The sequence below is a fragment of the Zonotrichia leucophrys genome, chromosome 2 (assembly GCF_028769735.1).
Source record: "Zonotrichia leucophrys gambelii isolate GWCS_2022_RI chromosome 2, RI_Zleu_2.0, whole genome shotgun sequence".
Taxonomy (NCBI): Eukaryota; Metazoa; Chordata; class Aves; order Passeriformes; family Passerellidae; genus Zonotrichia; species Zonotrichia leucophrys.
The window spans coordinates 41,689,285-41,706,734 of record NC_088171.1 but is presented as its reverse complement, the minus strand read 5'-3'; the positions used below and the strand labels follow the sequence as shown (position 1 = coordinate 41,706,734).

Sequence of the window (17,450 nt, the reverse complement as noted above, 5' to 3'; positions counted from 1 at the left end):
AACTGCTACACTTGAGTAGGAGATGTAACTTGGCTGAATCTCTTACACCTGTTTTCTTTTAGAGGTCTAAGTTAGTTGAACTCAGACTCTGCTTTTCTGTCCTGGGTACTCTCCCCAGGACAACAACACCTGGCACTAAAGGAGGTCAGCAAGCACATGCTCACCAGCCTCTGAAAAACCTGTTTAGGTAGCACAGAGACAACATCTGTGTACAGTGGGTGCTGGGTGAGGGGGAGGCAGAACTGACCTCCTGTGAGCCTGCCTGCCCCAAAGGAGCATTGCCAATTACTGCCTTGATTATCAGAGTTATAGAATTTGCAGTCCTCGATTTTCTGCCTCGGGAAACACTGGAATTAAAATTGCTCAGCAGAACTTTGTCATTGGTATTTGGTTAGTTATTTCAACCTCTAAACACTTTAGCCTTAAGAGTTCAAGTAAGTTCATGTTCAAAGGATCTCTTAAAAACACACAGCTAAAAGTTGAAAGACTTGCTAAAGATTCCAATTTCTAAGGATTATTTCCTGTTTACTTTTCATACCAGCTAGCTGAATTCTCACATTTCATCTTGGATGCAGGACTCAACTGTCTGCAGAGGATATATTTTGTTTTCTTACACTCAACCAGGCAAACTCAAGATAGATTCCTGGCTCTGTTTACTAAAAAGGTAGAGCAATAAACGTGAGGTAGAGAAAGCTGTCTTGGGAGAGGGATGTGGATTGGAGCACAAGGAACTTCTTTGTTCCAGAGTGTAGGAATCAAAACACTGAAACTGCTGTGGTATTTTGGGTATTATCCAAAGCAGCAGAGTCACTAGTGAGAAAATGAAAACTGATCCATTCCAGTTGAACAATTTGTACCTTTTATGCTACTACACTCATGCACAACAATCAAGAGGCAAGAATCTGGAGCCCTTATTCAGCCTCGCTTCTCACCAAGCTGGAGTTTTACACTGCTTATGAAAAAAGACGTTTTTGTTGGTGCTTTTAAAGACAGACGGATTCCATTCAGCCATGGGCCACAGGAAGGATGACAGAAAAAAATAATAAGGGTGTTTGTTAAGACACTGACCTCTCCAGAAGGACTGTAAGGGCTTGAGAAACTTCCAGAACAGAAGTTCTCCCCAACATACTTTATCATTATAATTTATCTATATCTTTATAGTGGTACATTTTTCCATATGCTGCTCTGCTTACAGCCTTCCTGCTGGCACTGGCATACTCCTTCTCCAGCTATTATGTAGAAACTATTCCAGACTGACAAGAACATCTATCTGCGCATACCCAGTGATTGCACACACAGTTTTACTTGGAAATAAAAGAGGGTAAGTGTAAAACCAGTCTGTACATTGAGCAATAACATAGCACATTTCTGTTGGTTCACTAAAAAAAAAAATGCCTTTAAAGAAGAAGAATACATGTATTTTTTGTAATAAAGATTTGAATCAAAATGTTTTTTAAAAATGCCCCTATCAGTAAAAAATGAGACATGTGAATTGACATGTAAACATGTTTTTCAAAATATCCCCATAACTTTCAAACAGCCTTCAGGGACTACAGGAAAAACACAGTAATATGGCAAATATTATAAGCCTCAGAATAACTCTTATCCCATTTATGTTTTCATTCTGTCATCACTATCTGTCTATCCTTATCCTGAGGCAGTAATGAAAAATATGACTTTTGTTTCAAACACAGAAGAGTAAGCACTGGACTTTGAAAGATATAGTTAACTAAACTGAGCCTGGACTATCATCAGTGCATTAAATGTTTTGCCAATTTTAATCCAAACTCACACTGCTGTAACTCTTTTGGAGCTTGTCTTCCATTAAAACTGTGGAGACCAACCAGGGTACGTGGCAAAGCAACGAAACTGCCAAATTTTAGGTATTCTTACTTTGACACAGTGAAAGCAATATGGGAAAAAGTGGTGAAGGTTCAACTCACAAAAGATGCATATTTCAAAAGTGTCTGAATCACACATGAACCTCCAGGTAGATTTTCATCATGTCTACATGATTCAGGAATACTGCTTTCCAAAACCCTGAATGTTGTGTAAGCATTAAGATGTGAGAAATTTTCATGCACAACCCTACTATGCCAGCAGAAGTTTATTTTCAATAATACTTATTGAGAAATAGCAATGCTACCTCCATCTATTTGATACTATTTTTCCATGGCTCTTGGAATAAGACCAGCAAAAAATCACTGATAAGCAAAAATAAAACCCCTCTAAAAATTGTATCTGCAGTTGTTTATTAGCAACATTCTACAATATCAGTTCTATACCTGCAGTGTCCTTGACTGTTCATCTTTCTCCTTTTAGGACAAAAATGTTCTGACTATTGTTTTCTTACAAAATGTAACTTTGGTTGTTTTCTATTTTTAAGGGTATCACAGAAGTAAGAAGACAAATAAGGCTAAGAAGGGAGACCAGTATACTCAAACATTTTGAGTTAATATATATCTCATTTTTGTTTGTTAGGGTCAGAGGTTTATCTGGTTGTAGTTTAAAAGCTATAGAGGAAGTGGAGATACAATCTTTTACTCTAGTGGGCTTTTTAATCCACCAAGTAAATGGTTACAGAATGCACACATGCACGTATCAGGAAAATGTGGCAGAAATTTATATACAAAGAGAAATAAAGGACAAAAATGTCTGACAGGCCAAGCTACTGCAGGGGATATCTCTGAAGAAAGAGCTTTGTATTTGCTGCACAGGGAGGCAGGTGGGAAGGGAGATGAGATGGGCAGGCAGAGGAGGGACAGACAGACAGACAGACACAGGATGGTAGTGCTGTGCAGCACAGCTCTTCCCTCCTGTCTGCAAGGCTGCCAGTCTGGGAGAACACTGCCCTGCCTGTGCTCAGCACGCTGAGTGAAAAACCCCCTTTGTCTCCTCCACAGCATGGCTCTGCCCGTCTGTTTGTCAGGAGGGACACTACGTGCTGTTAAATTATACATAAATATCAAGTAGGACTTTCTGTTGGAAATGAAAAGCTAATCATCCAGTAACATGATTTAGTGGATACTTATAATCAAAACAAAGAATTAACCACCACTGTTTGAGCAATTCAAACTGTGCTTTCTGTATGAGTTCATCTCTACTGACAAAGAATAATAGAGGCTTAACAAAATGTTCTCCTTCCTGGGGCAAGGGGAATGTAACATTTTTCTGCAGTGGTGTCCATTGGGACATCACATGCCACAATCAATCACCTCATAAAATATTATGAAGTAAAGTGGTGGCAATTTAGATAATAGCATGGAAAACTAGCTTATAAGAAGAAACAGAAAGCTAACCAAATTGGAAAGTTCCCAGTTTCATCAGCTCACAGGATTACCAAAACTCACACCCTTAATTCTGCCAACTTTATTGTAATATTTTCTTTTTTTTTTTTTTTTTTTTTAAAGCTATGGAGGTGCCTAGAATAGAGTCTATATATAGTTAGGCATGGAACTACAGAAACTTAAAATGAACACAGATTCTTTATTTTCTTTCAAAACAGACCATTAATTCTGAAGTCTCCTGAATTCTCTGTGCGGCAATACTCTGACAAGTTTTCAGACATTTCTAATAAAGAATTCATCTCTGAATGAAACCTGGGGAATGGTAGTTCTGCCTTTTTGGGTTTTATGCTTCCTTGGTACTAAATGCCTCATGTCCTCTTAAGAACATAATCTTCGGAAACATATGGGAAAAATCTGTCAGTGAAGGGTCTAGGATTGCTACAGAAAACACATGGAAGTAACCCACAACAGCAATGAGACTGGAACAGAAATGGTACACCACTTATCCACAGTCCCTCTGCTTTTCCATCTAGAATCAGACTTCCCTTTTTTGACATGACTCTCTGGTTCCCAGTTAACACCAATTTAACTCAGCATTTTGAGGGTGCTACTCACTATAAAAGACAACTTTTTTCTTCATGTCCTTACTAAGGGGTAAATACATTTAATTACTTCATAACAATACCTCTACTAGCACTGCAAAAAAATGCTTTAGTCAATATTGTCAAATAAAACTCAAACACAGAAATCACAAAATCTGGATTGGTAGAGTGCTTAGGTTTTTCTTTTAGAAAGGGAGTCTTTCTGCAAGTATTGGAACTTCTTTGGCTTCCACAAGTCTCATGACTCATCAAATACACATATCTAAGACTTCTTGTGGTATGCTATTAAATCCAAATATCTGAATACAGGACTGATGTTAACTGTGAATTTCAATACATTTCATCTCCCTACAAGGAATACAGCAACAGCTTTACTCCACTGAGATGGAAAGTTCTCCCAGAGTCTGCAGAGAGGGGCAGCAGTAGGAATTGGGTCCCCAGTCAGTCCCACACTATGCCCTCTACCTTGTAAGAGAACTGAAGAACTTGCTTCCAAAGAACTGAGGGGTGTGGAAAGGGGGCTGCAAATTATATATATCTATATAAATTATATATATTTTATATATAATATATATAGATATATATAATCTTTTTGCAACTAAAAAGATATGTAGATATATCCATGTTGCTGTACAGCTAACTCACCAGAAGTTACACCACTGTGACGTCAAAATATTTGAACAAAAATATAAATAACAAACAATCCTAAGCTACACACCTTCATTTTAATATTACTCCTCTTCTAAAAATCATTGTATTGATGATTATGTGGAGCATGCATTTAAATTTTGATTAATGGCACTATCAAGTGGATCTATACCTGAGAAATTCAAAAAAGGTAGAAATGTAACTAAAGTGATCTGTCTATAGTGGAATTCAGTATGGTGTTTTCTCCTGATATACCACTAATATTTAGGTAAAGAGCATCAAAACTCTTCTGTGAGGTAAGCAAAAATCAGCTGCACTAGTTCTAAACAATGTTGATTAGAAACATAGTGCACCTTTAAGTAGTTGTAAATTGATAAAGATGACAATTTCTTGGGGCAGAGGGACAAAGAGTTGACTGGCCAAATCATGAAGCAGATTAAGACAGTTGTGCTTCACCCTTTTCCACCACGTTGAAATGCATTACTGAGGCACTGAGGGTCCTTGATCTAAAGCTGCACAGGACTTTTTTGATGGATAAGCTTGTAAGGGAAAGGTCACGTGTTGATCCTGGCAATTCAAAGTACACAGATATGTGGTTATCTTGCAGTCCCTGAAGCACAGCCTCAGAAGCAACACTTCAGAACTTGTTACTCTCTTACAATCAGTGCAATTAGATAACACATCACCCATCCTCCCCTTTCCACTAAATCAAATTGTGCTCCTTAAAGAAAGAGAATCTTTACGGCAGAGGGCTCTTGTCTCAGGGAGCAGCTGGCTGCTCTTACACGACCCAAGACTTCAGTGTGGCTGGAAAAGCAGAGCAAGGCTACAATGGAAGCACTTTTAGCCAGATAGAACCAAGTATCCACTTACTGTTGGTTGCATAACATATGGCGGATGAGGCATCCATGAAGTACTCTGGACCTGCACATCAAATACTTTTAATTAGCAAAGAAAAGTTTAAAATCTAAAGATTTACTTAAAAATATTCTCTCTATTAAAACTAAGATGCTAATTTTGACAAAAGACTTAAGTCTTAATACTCAACACAAAATTAATTTATGCTTCGTAAAGTTATTGACAAAGGAAAAAGCTTTCAAATTTCATTTGATAATGTTTTCCACCAAAGTCAGAAGTCTGAGTGATTGCACCACTTCTATGAATCACAACATTTTATCTCGTAAAGTAGCCTTCAATATTCCAAGTTGTCCTATTTTTTCACTTGCATTGTTTGCTTTCATCCATCAATATAATCATGAACATGTCATCCAACCGACAGTGCAGGAGACAGAATATGTGCAAAGTTTATTTTCAAAAGTATCTGTATGAACTATTAAAGGTATAACATTTTTAGAAATCCCAGGATGACTTATTCTGTTCCCAGTAAGAACTGCAGATCTTATTCAGAATTTTTGAAAATTATTCTAATTGAAAGCTTTCATGGCAAAGCTGGCTTAAGAAGTCTGCCCCTCCAGGATCATTCTTAGCTTGAGCATCCTGGGGTCTGTTCCCACCAGAACTCCATATGAATCATCAAAGACTTTCTTTGTTGTTCTGTCTTATGACTGCCATGTAATATATTTCAAGGATATAACAATTTTACTAAGAATTAGACACATTATAGGGTGTTTGTATATATGTGTGGCATCTCTGAGCCACATACCTTTTGTGCTATGTGTGAATGTCCCACATACTATAGAATTTTGTATTTTAGTTTCCTTTTGCATCAGTCTGGACACCACAGCACACAAGTACAAAAAGATGTAGCAGTGCTAGAGCAATCAGAGGACACCTCACTTGCTGTCCCAGAGATAGGTGTGCAGCACCTCAGACTGAGCATGACCAGGAATAACAAGGAGAAAGCTACAAGGTCCCACTTCTCCAGATGCCCTGTGATTTTGTTAATGAATAAAGTGTCAAGAATTAATTCTGTAACAATAATTAATTCTCCAACATTCGTATATGTTTATCAAAGTCTATTTTTAGTTGAACAGCAAGTTCAGCAAAACATATTGAGAACCAAAACCAGCACACTCACATGTGAACACACCTCTACTACAACATTTTCTGCTGGGAATCCCCATGAGCTAAAACACTCTAGAGCTGCCACAGCTTGCTGCTGCTCATTGCAAACTATCTAAGGAAAATTATACAATTAAAAAAATAAAAAAAAAGAATGGTTTTGGTGCAAATGCATGAAACCACAAACTGATGCAATGGTTCAAACCAGAATGGGAAAAGGGGAGCAACTGTGAACTGTGGAACAGTGATGAAAGTAAGTGGCTGGGGTGCCTGGGGGCCTGAACTCAGGGGCCTGAATGGGAAGCAGAATGGCTCTGAAGCCAGTGCTAACAAGAAAACTGTGTATGAGCTGCACACAATGCAGCGTGTATCTCTGGCATTGACTCTTTGGTGCTGCCATTACTGAAATTTACTGAATTTACCTCATCAAAACAAGTTTTGTTTGGCAAGTGCTACATAGCCATCTCAAATAAAATAACACAAAAGTAAAAGAGAATTACAAGAATCATTTATCTTTGAAGATCAAGTTTAAAGCAGAGTAACATCTCAGAACTACCTGTAAGCAGTACCATACCATCTACAATCCCCTAGCCCCAACCAACCAACCCTAACATTAGGAACAGCCCATCATGCAGCTTTGAAAGTTTGGGTAGCTTATTTCAGGTAAGACTCAGGGTTGGAAAAGCACTGATGGCACAGGAGAGAAATAACTAAAATTAGAAAATGTATAGTAAATGACCAGCTTCTGTGAAGTGATAAGTTCCCAGACAATGGCTAATAATAAAAACATACAATCTAGTTTTGACTTCCATCTCAGAAAGCCAAAACAAGACAATATTTCCCAGTGGAAATCTGAGAGGGATATGCTGAAAAGAGAAACTCTGAACGACTTGGCATGTAGCAAGCTAAAGAACAATTTGAGGACACTTATCCCCGAGTAATTTGTTTTGTCAGGGATTATTGGACAAAAATGAGTACTTTTAAAGGATGTTGTTACTGGAAAAAAATATAGCTGGGGTCAAAAGGTCAAAGTATAATGCAGTCAACATAAATTATGAAAAACAAACACTTAAAAAACTTTTGGCTAATGAAGGGGAGCCAAAATGAGGAAACAGTTCAATAAGAATGATAAACTTCTGGTGTTGCCAATTGGAAATTAGGCAAAATGTTGTTTATCAGAGAAGCTGATTGAAATTAAGAACTACAGTGGCTTTCATTACTTCTGTAAATAATGCAGGAAACACTTAAAACTACACAATGATACCTGAATATTCCTAGAGAGCCCTTTGTTTCAAGAGTGACTCAAGAGTGCAAGCACTCACAGTTTTCTCTGGTATACACTCTGCCTTCATCCACATCCAAAACATCATTAACTGGGAAACACAGTAGACAAGAGCATATCTGACGTACCTGATATGTAGAGACAGGGGAAGCAGCAATGAATGGCGTGATTGATGTCTGTGGAATCATGCGGTTTGTTGGAATACTGTACGGTGAGGAATAAAATCTGCAAACAAAGAACAAAGGCAAGAGGTTTTTGAACCTTTTGACTACTTAGGCTCTGACTAAATAATTCACTGCCTCCTGGGCAAAGACAAAAAGAGTCTACCCAGGTAATTATGTCCATCTATTTCCAAAACCACAATAAAAAAAGATGTGATGGCTCCATTGAGCAGATCTTGAAAATGGAAAGGAGGAGGAATATTTACACAAAGCATATTTTTTTTCAGTTCAACTAGCACAAATATAGAACTTCACAATACAAGAAGCAATTATCTGAGATGCAAAGACAGCTGATTTTCCAGGGCGCTAGCTAGTGAAAGGAAATTTCTTACACGATATCAAAGACAACATTACTGATTTCATTTTTACACAGGGTACTGTTTTCTTTTCATATCCTAGCGCTTCAGTGCTGAGAATAACACATTCTATACACATGCCTGAATTATTTTATTAAGGGGTGGCTACAAAAACTCTTGCTGAAATTTTTGTATTCATCTATGCAGAGAGCAAAACCCCCTTTTTCTGATGAAATGTATCAGGAATTATGAGGCTAAATGCCCCAGGCAGCACTAAAAATCTCAGCACTAAAATCTTAGTCGGTTTTATTTCCACTGTTGCATGCTATGAACAGAACCTGCACCATTTCTTGCTTGATGGTAATAAATGTTATATTCTTTCTCCTTCCCTGTGCGTTAATGATTATTGATAAAATTATCACTTGGAAAATATCATCACTACTGCTGGATTCTGTTAGTACTTAATATGTGTATGATTGTATAGATTTTTGCATTTGGCCTTTTTGCAGTTTTAACTGTAAGCCAGAACAATAAAATTGCTTAAAAAAGAATGTTTGTGGTTTTACTGATGCCTAAATGCCTGTATTTTAGACTCTGAGAGAAACACTCACGTGCAGTGCTCTTTTGAACAATTTAAACCTCATGTAGGTTTTCTTTTCCCTTTCTCATAGAGGATGCACCAGTAAGTAACAGAAGATTCTGCACAGTGAAGCGAATTGCATTCCTTCTCTTTTTTTATTTTTTCCCCTCCCTACTCTGAGGCAATCAACAGTAGCTTTCCATGAGAGCTATGCAACAACAACAAAAAAATCATTACTGGTGTTTAAACAAGTGCTCTATTTCCTGATCGCGCTGGCATCACAGATTTAGTACTAATCAGTCTAGTTCAGACTGGATGCATTCATTCTGGATGCAGGCTCAAATAACTACTGACTTCAACCAATAGCCTTGGAAAAACAGGCTGCTCTCTTTGAACACTGGGCGGAAACATTCAAAGTTAGGAGGGGAGAGGGAGACAGAGAAGCAATCATTTCTTCTTTCTATTCCAAATCAGATTTTAAAATGCCAAAAGCAGCAGGTGGCATCTGAGTGATTTTTTGCTTAATAGAAATATAATGCTATTTTAGGACCATTTATCAGCCCTCACAATGCTCACACAGAGACTATTTTAAAATTGTGCCTTTGCCCAATTTTATATATATCCCATTATGAGAACTTAGAGGCAATTGTATCCCCATGCTTATACCAAATATTAGCTTCACACAACATCGAGGGAGAAGGGATTTTTATACCACTAGGCAGAGTCATCTCTGGCACTAGCATGTTGCATATTATCTAACCCCTTTCTCAGGGATCTCCCTGATCAATGCTAACCAGAAATCACTTGGGCTATGATCTTGCTAAGTGGGTCAACTAAGAAATTTTGTGTGCAGCAAATGAAAATACTCAATGGCAGACTGACAAAATTTAGTAGTCTATGGGTAAAATGTGTAATGTATATTAATATATATAAATCTTTTAAACTAAAAATAATATAAAACCAAAAATCTTTTGAGAAAACCACACATTTTTGTTTATTCTTTTCTCATTCTGTTCATAAACCTGGCATTGATGGTGGGCTCATACCCTTAACCACGTATGAACCACTTGGACAAAGACAAGTACAGGGATGAAACAACTTTCCATTTGGAAATAGTGCTGACTCTTTGGAATAAACTCTCCAATAAATCCCAGCAAATACTAACAAATTTACAGAAAATGTTTGCTAAGCCAAGAATTTGACAGACAGCTTGCCATTTCAGTTTCAGCTTAGAGATGCATTTATCTGAATAGTACACAAGCCTGTAGAATATATACTACAGTAATGTGGAAAATACAGCCCTTCCCACAGCCCTGCCAATACCATTTATCTGTCACTGTTTGGAATGCTCTCAAATAAGAATCAAATAAAACATACCACCACGACATTCAGCTGTATTGGGAAAATTCCTGCACAAGGGCATCAAGGAAGAGAAAGGAACAAACTCTGATGCTGCAAATGACAACGCAGGAAAATCCAGTTCATATATTTTAATTTTAATAATAATAATAATAAATGAAATGTTACAATCTCAGCCACTGCAACAGGCTGCAAAGAAATTTTGCAGTCAGGGATTTCTTACATCAAGAGACAAAGGCTTGTCTTCTTTCCTCAGGGCCAATTGTGGCCAAAAGGGCCTAATAGTAAAGGATGTGGATGTCTCTGCCATATGTGAAGAACAGTGGTGTGGTGGACAGAGGTGTCCTTGCTGGGGATGGACTCAAGCAGAGCCACCCTGAGGTATGGGATGCTCAACCTACCACACTGCTGGAGTCATTTGCTGCCAGGGCAGGGCTCATTGACAAAGAGGGCTCAACACACCCTCACCCATGGGACACTGAGGCATCTCTCTAAATTCCTCTACATACAAATGGGCTAAAATCCTCATATGTAACTGGCACAAGTGGCATGCTGGGGATCTAATAAGGGGACAAGGGGAACAAAAACACAAGAGTGGCCTGCTCTGGCACAAACTGTACAGCAAGACAACGAGATTTGCAGCTGAGGACCTTCCTATATTCAGTCTTAGGTTTTGCCTTCTTTTTTTTTTTAGGCTTAGGGAGAGGTGAAATGAGGTGGAAGATGTATGTTATAAGTTCATTCAAGGGAATACAGGATTCTCAGTCATCAGAATATCTACATCAAAAAGAGGAGTGGAAAGAGATATGAATTATACTGGCTTTGATTTGTCTTAAATATATTAAATTATGCCTCCAAGTTTCCTGGCATTAAAATGCACACAGTGTATCAAGTACAGTGCACTAGGCATTATGAGAGCTGCAGGCTTTGTGGTGTAGTTGACCTGCGAGCTCTAAGGAGAGCTTTCCAGAAGGCTCAGCTGCATTTTCTGCAGATGCAGTTTGCATCCTTACATTGATCTGAGCAGTTTTTTGCAGGTGCAAGACAATGTCCCTGCTCCTCAGCTGCAGTTCAATGCTAGGAGCACAAGCGTGCAGGTGGCAAGGGCAAGGCAAAATGGACGTCACCCTTGTGTTAAAAATAGACTTTTCCAGCATGCCTAGATTCCATAAGCTAAGGGGAAACTCATCACTTGTAGGCAAAAAGATGCTCCTGGAAGTTCCTGAAAGGGGGTTTATAAGGGGCTCAAAATAACACATTTCTGAGCGATGTTAAAAAGGAGCAAATTTCCAGTACCTCATCAGGCACACAGAGGCAGCACTTTAACAACAGTTTCTGTTGCTTAACAGACAAAGCACATACTCCTCTGCTACACCAACCCTCCCTTTGCATTTGGAGACTGCATTATCTGCAGTGTCTGGTCACTATTTCCCTGCCAAAAAGTGGAAAAAAAATCCATATGGTTCCCATTCTATTGGGGAATGTGCAAGCTTCCAGACAGAATCTGCACAAGAGCAAGATCCTATTTGCACTGCAATAAACACCATTTGCTCATGCCTCGTGCCTGCGGGCAGTACTGAAAAAGTTAGATTCATAAATAGCATCCTGGGGCTCACATAATGTAAGAGTATTACCAAGCATTATCAAGGCAGCAATTTTCTGTTGCAAGAAGGCACACAGTCAGATGTTGGAGTTGGAAAAGACCTATCTGAATATTGAGCCCATTGGCCAGCAAATGCACAAAATTGTCCCCCAGATATGAGGCACTAAACTGATAAAGCACATCGCAATCTAGTCAAATGGCCAGGAGGACTCCAGCCTCAGGAACATTGTAAATGAGCTTCCTTACAGTGCAAGTACAAGAGCTCTATCCTGCTGCTTTTATGAGTGCATAAAACTACTAAAACAATGTTAATGCCACAAACTGAAAAATCAATAGCATATTAAAACAGGCACACTGCTCCCCAAAATAAAACCTGAGTACCTTTATAAACACAATTCAGAAAAGGCTTATTATAAAACAAAAAAGGCGAAGTGGTTGCCAAGTGAAAAGATCTTATCTACTGAAGTGTGTGCTTACCACATCCTCAGTACCTCATACCGCAATGCTATGGTACACTATGGGCTGGATTCTCCACTCCATTGTACTAGTTTTATGCTGATGTAACTCCACTGGATGCTTAAACAGAGCTACACGGGCATAAAACCAATATAATGAAATGGAGAATGGAGCTTTATAATGTAATAGACTCAGAAGAAAATCATCTATTTCTTAGCAGAGGAAAAAATCATAGTCATTTTTAGTGAGAGCCTTTCTCACACTCTGTTTTATTTCTGCTGTAGATTTTCAAGGCAAATACGCAGTTATATGGCAATAAAAGTGATAGTACGACACCATGAACAACAAGAACCTACCTTTTCATCTGGAAACAAGAGTCCAGATTCTTCCCTGAGGTTTGGTTATGGCCCAACTTAAAAGCTAATATAATCCATGCCTTTTAAGGAACTGTGAATTTTAAATACCACCCCATGACACCTGCTGCAGAGACATGGTTGCCTAGTAGGCTTCCATCCTCCACATAATCCTGTGTGGATTTAGCAACTTAGATGCATCCAAATGCACCTATCAACCCTATAAAGAACTCTAGTAAACGTCAGCATGTGCAGTTAATCTTTCTTTTCAAATTTTTTTGGTGATTTATAACTCTTTTGAATCATCACCTTGACTTGGTATCTTTACATTTCTCATCCTCAGACTCAGTTCAGTACGCTCTGCACTGGTGATCCCAGCTGAATGCCACAGGGAAAAGACATTTGTTTTACAGATCTCTGGGTGACATTGCTCCATGCAAACTTTGGTGGCTTGGCCCACATTACAGGCAAAGAATTCTGCAGCCTTCTAAGCACAGGGTGGGTGTGCCACACTGCCTTCCCATGAGGAAGATGCCCCTTTGCTGAGTTAACCTGTGTCACTTCACAGAGCTTAAATAGCCTTAAAGTTTCTTTCCCCATGGCCACACACCGATGCCTGTGTCATGTGTCAGCAAGCAACAGATCAAATGTACACGTTTCACAAGCAAAGCATCAGGGTGCTCCCAGACTTTATTAAAATAAAACTCCTGAGCTAGATTTTCACAGTACTTGCAAGTAAAGAGGCTTATGAAAAAGAGAAAAAACTTGAAACTACAGGATACGTAGAGATTACTGAGTGAATGTCTGGGGACATAAAAAAATCCTGTTGGACCAAAAGGACCCTGGTGATCCTCACGATCCTGCACATAATCAAGATCTCACCACAAAAGCATTTTGAGTGATGGTTTAGTCCTGATAAAACTGAAAATATTTTGACACTTTAGAAAAAAGATGTATGCCAAAACGGTAATTAATTGTTGCTCTTAGAGAAATATCTGGTACTGTAATGTAATTTATTTCTTGCCTTAAAAATAAAAGAATGTTTTAAAAACTGCAGAACTGAAATTCTGCATTGGGTACAATTTCTTTACCCATGATCAGTGACAGCATGTTCAAGCAATCAAATGACCAAACCACCTGAGCAGCCTGAATACCATAGGTGTTCTTTGATATAAATAATGTCTGATTCTGAGATAACTTTCATAACTTCAAAAGAATTCTTCTTGAATTAAAATCATATTAGTCTCAATGGGTCATTCAAACTACGGTTTCCAAAACACTCACACAACTGACATGCAGGAACTTATATGAAAAAAAAAAGCCATTTGTCTACATGAAACACTGGTGTACTATGAACCAGTGATGTTTTTATTTATAGATTATAATGTTTTACCAGCTGAAAAGTATGACAATAGAGAAGAATGACTCATGTGGAGGTCAGAACAGGAAAATAGAAGCAGAGAATTCTGAAATCACAATTACAAACAAGCTCTTTATTCTTCTGAGTTTGGCCTTTTCCTCCACAACACAGGAATATCACAAGTCCTACAAAATTACTCCTTATTAAAGGAAAATTAAGTAAAATAAACTAACTATTACTATTGATTTTTTAAACTACTGGGAATGTTAGAGTTTTTTCCTTCAACTAGCAGTACCCTAACAAATATTTAACAAATAAACCCATTCTTATCTATAGCAATAAATTCTCCCCTTCAGCTGGAGAACACAGGTGAGAGTATGTGTGGAATTTGATAATCATCTCATGCATCTCTCTGATCAGAGAGTGACTGTCAAAGAGTTCAGGGATGAACCTCCTGCCTCTTTTCAAATTGTTGTTAACCTAGCTGAAAAGAGAGCTAAATAAAGAGGATATGTTTTTCTAGTTTATGAAATAATTGGAAAAGTAATAATGCAGGTAAATAACATGGTGATGTAATTTCACTGCTTGGTTTGAGAAAAAATTGCAATTCCTCGTGTCAACAAATGGTAGCTGAGAAGTAAAGAAGAGTGTTGCTTAGAATATTACCCTTAAATCCCATCTGCTTACACACTAATTTAAGGCTTTCTCCCTATCTGGCATTTTTATTCAGACAATGACATGGAAGGCGGCCAGCCTGCAGAAAGAACCCCAGATGAAGTAACAGCTCTATTATTCAAAATACGTTGGAATCTTCAATGATTATTTTAACAAAAGCCAAGTCAGTAAAGGGAAACTTTACTGGTTTCCACTTCATGACAGAGAGAGATTAAAAAGACATCTACTAACATTTGCCAAATAGAGATGGAGACTATTAGAAAAAAAACAACTTCCCATTCAAATGGATATTGCAAACAAGAAGACATAAAAAGAAAAGGAAAACTAAAGAAGAACTCGACAATATAGCATTATATGCTTTAGAAAAAATATGACTGTGTGGATTTGCTTTTCAAATAGTTTCACTGCAGAAAGAGAAAACAGAAGATGGCATTCAAAATAATTTTAAAAAAGACATAAGAAAACATGCATTTCTTACCCATTCTGTATAGCAGCTGTTGGATCGTAAGTCAAAGCCATGCCAGCCTGCACATAGTTAGGGAAGAAAAACAGATTTTTACTATTACTGAAGGAAAAGGGGAAAAAGAAAAAAAAAAAGACATGAAACATATTCAAAGCCAATATGAATAGAAACTGTATGCAACTTAAATAGAACTCTAAATTCTCAAGGGAAGCTCAGATGGCCAAAAGCAGCATGGACAGATTGGGTACCTCCCCAGCCTGAGAGATCACTGAGAAACAGATCTGTTCAGTCTGTTGGTTGCCATCTTTCCACAACATTTAGGGAAAATGGTGGGGGTTTTTGCACCAGTACCAATTAATAACTCCACTGAAATGAATGACTTTACAGCTGATTATTCACTATAACAAGACAGGCCCAATTCCTGCTGCTGCCTGTGAGATGGGTGGTTGGGAAATATTCCAAAGCCAACTTCATCAGAGCTTCACAGGGAGGAGTCTCATCTTTCCTACAAAGGTCACACCCTGTATGACCCCTGCCTACAGTTTCTGTGAGGTGTAATGCGTAGTTAAGAGTTAATTCATTGCCATGAGACAAGAAACAAAAAATGGGCTGTGAAGCAGAAAAGCTTGAGCTTTCAAACAAAGCTTTTAAAATACTTAGAGGTCTGGACAGCAAAAGAATTTGTTAATGTGTTACACAGAGCTTTTCAACTGCCATTTGCCACCAGGCAGACCGTGACCTGTGCAAAAGGATTTGGCAGCGTCAAAACATTGTCCAGCTAACAACTGTCATCCCTGCCACCCTTAACAGACATATCCACAGGTACCACAGGAAAGGCAGAGAGAGAGCAGGGCTGCAGACAGTATTAAGCACTCTACCTTATGCTCCAACATAGCAGTCAAGGTCATTCAGGAAAGACCTTTTTTCCCCCCAGCATTTACTTAAAGACATGGAACTGACAATCTCTCCTCCCATACACTGCATTTGCTTTGACTTCTTGCCTTCCTTATTGATTTTTATCCCTTCCTTTGTGAAATACTTTCCAGCGTAAGACTACCAAGAGATGAGAAGTTGTCCTTTGTGCAGGGTAAGAAGCACAATGGAGAGAAACTCAATTGCTCAAGGTGCTGCTCTCTCCTTGTGGGAGCAGCTGAAAAAAACGCCACAGCACCCTCCCTTTCTTAGGATTTTTCCTGCTGGAGCTGGGAAGTTTCAGCAACAAATGTAAACAATTGTTATCTGCTGCTGTGGAATGCAACAGGTTCACCTGTGATTGGCCCCTCTTGGATGTTTACAATTAGTGGCCAATCAAGGACTGAGCTATCTCGGACAGAGTCTGAGAGAGCTCCTTTGTTATTCTTCATTCTATTCTTAGCTAGACTTCTGAGCAACCTTTTCCTTTCTATTTCTTTTTAGTATAGTCATAATGTTATATATATATCATAAAACAATAAATCAAGCCTTCTGATCATGGAGTCAACATTCTTGCCTCTCTCTCATCCTGAAAACCCCTGTAACCACGGTCACAACAGGCAGCATTTTCTTCAAGGGCAGATGCTTTACCAACCACGTGGCATGGTCTGTGCTCCTGCTGGGAGCTTCTTGTGCCCCTAAAGCCATCTACCAAAGCACTTCTGAATAATGGCACCTGCCCCCTTCCAGATGGCTGCACAGACAGGTCAGGAAAGCGCCGGGGCTTGGCTGGTTGCCAGGCAGGCAGGTGAGCAGCCAGGGTAGAGGCACTGGTGACGAGCAGGCAGAGGGTGGGCAGCACTCCTGGAAGAGCTGGGTTACCCCAGCAGCTGCAAACTGGTCTAAGAGAAGGTGGTCCAAATTTCCAGAGGCCAAAAATAATTTCCGATGTGAAAGACCAGGTCTCATACTACTTTGTGCTGCCAAAAAAAGGCTTGTGTCCTAATTAAATTTGTATATTTCTCTCATTATTCTTTTAAGCAGATGCTAGGGCAAATGTTTTGCTTTATGAAAATGCCACTGTTTTAATAAAATATGTAGTCTCTCCCAAGCAAAGGATAATTCAGGAGACTAAGTCCAAGTACATGTGGCTATTTTTGAAGGGAGTATTGATTTAATACAAAGAGAAATAAAATGGCTATTTCTGCAAGTTTTAAATGTCAGAGAACTGAATGTAGGGAGACCCAAACCACTAATGATTTTGATGTAAAAATAAATTAGCTTTGAAAATCATAATCCCTTACTTGGTTTTATATTCCTATGTCTTATGC

The 17,450-nt window shown here is 38.6% G+C and overlaps 1 protein-coding gene across 16 annotated transcripts in view; it reads right to left on the bottom strand.

Moving 5' to 3' along the window:
- RBMS3 (RNA binding motif single stranded interacting protein 3) overlaps window positions 1-17,450 on the bottom strand; it is a 707,668-nt gene that overhangs the window by 64,386 nt on the left and 625,832 nt on the right. For all 16 annotated transcript variants that reach the window (XM_064704688.1, XM_064704693.1, XM_064704689.1 and 13 more), the window contains 3 exons: window positions 15,223-15,269; window positions 7,970-8,066; window positions 5,411-5,461 (listed from right to left, as the gene is read on the bottom strand). In XM_064704688.1, the coding sequence (XP_064560758.1) occupies window positions 5,411-5,461; window positions 7,970-8,066; window positions 15,223-15,269 (195 nt within the window). The remainder of the gene's footprint in view (window positions 1-5,410; window positions 5,462-7,969; window positions 8,067-15,222; window positions 15,270-17,450) is intronic.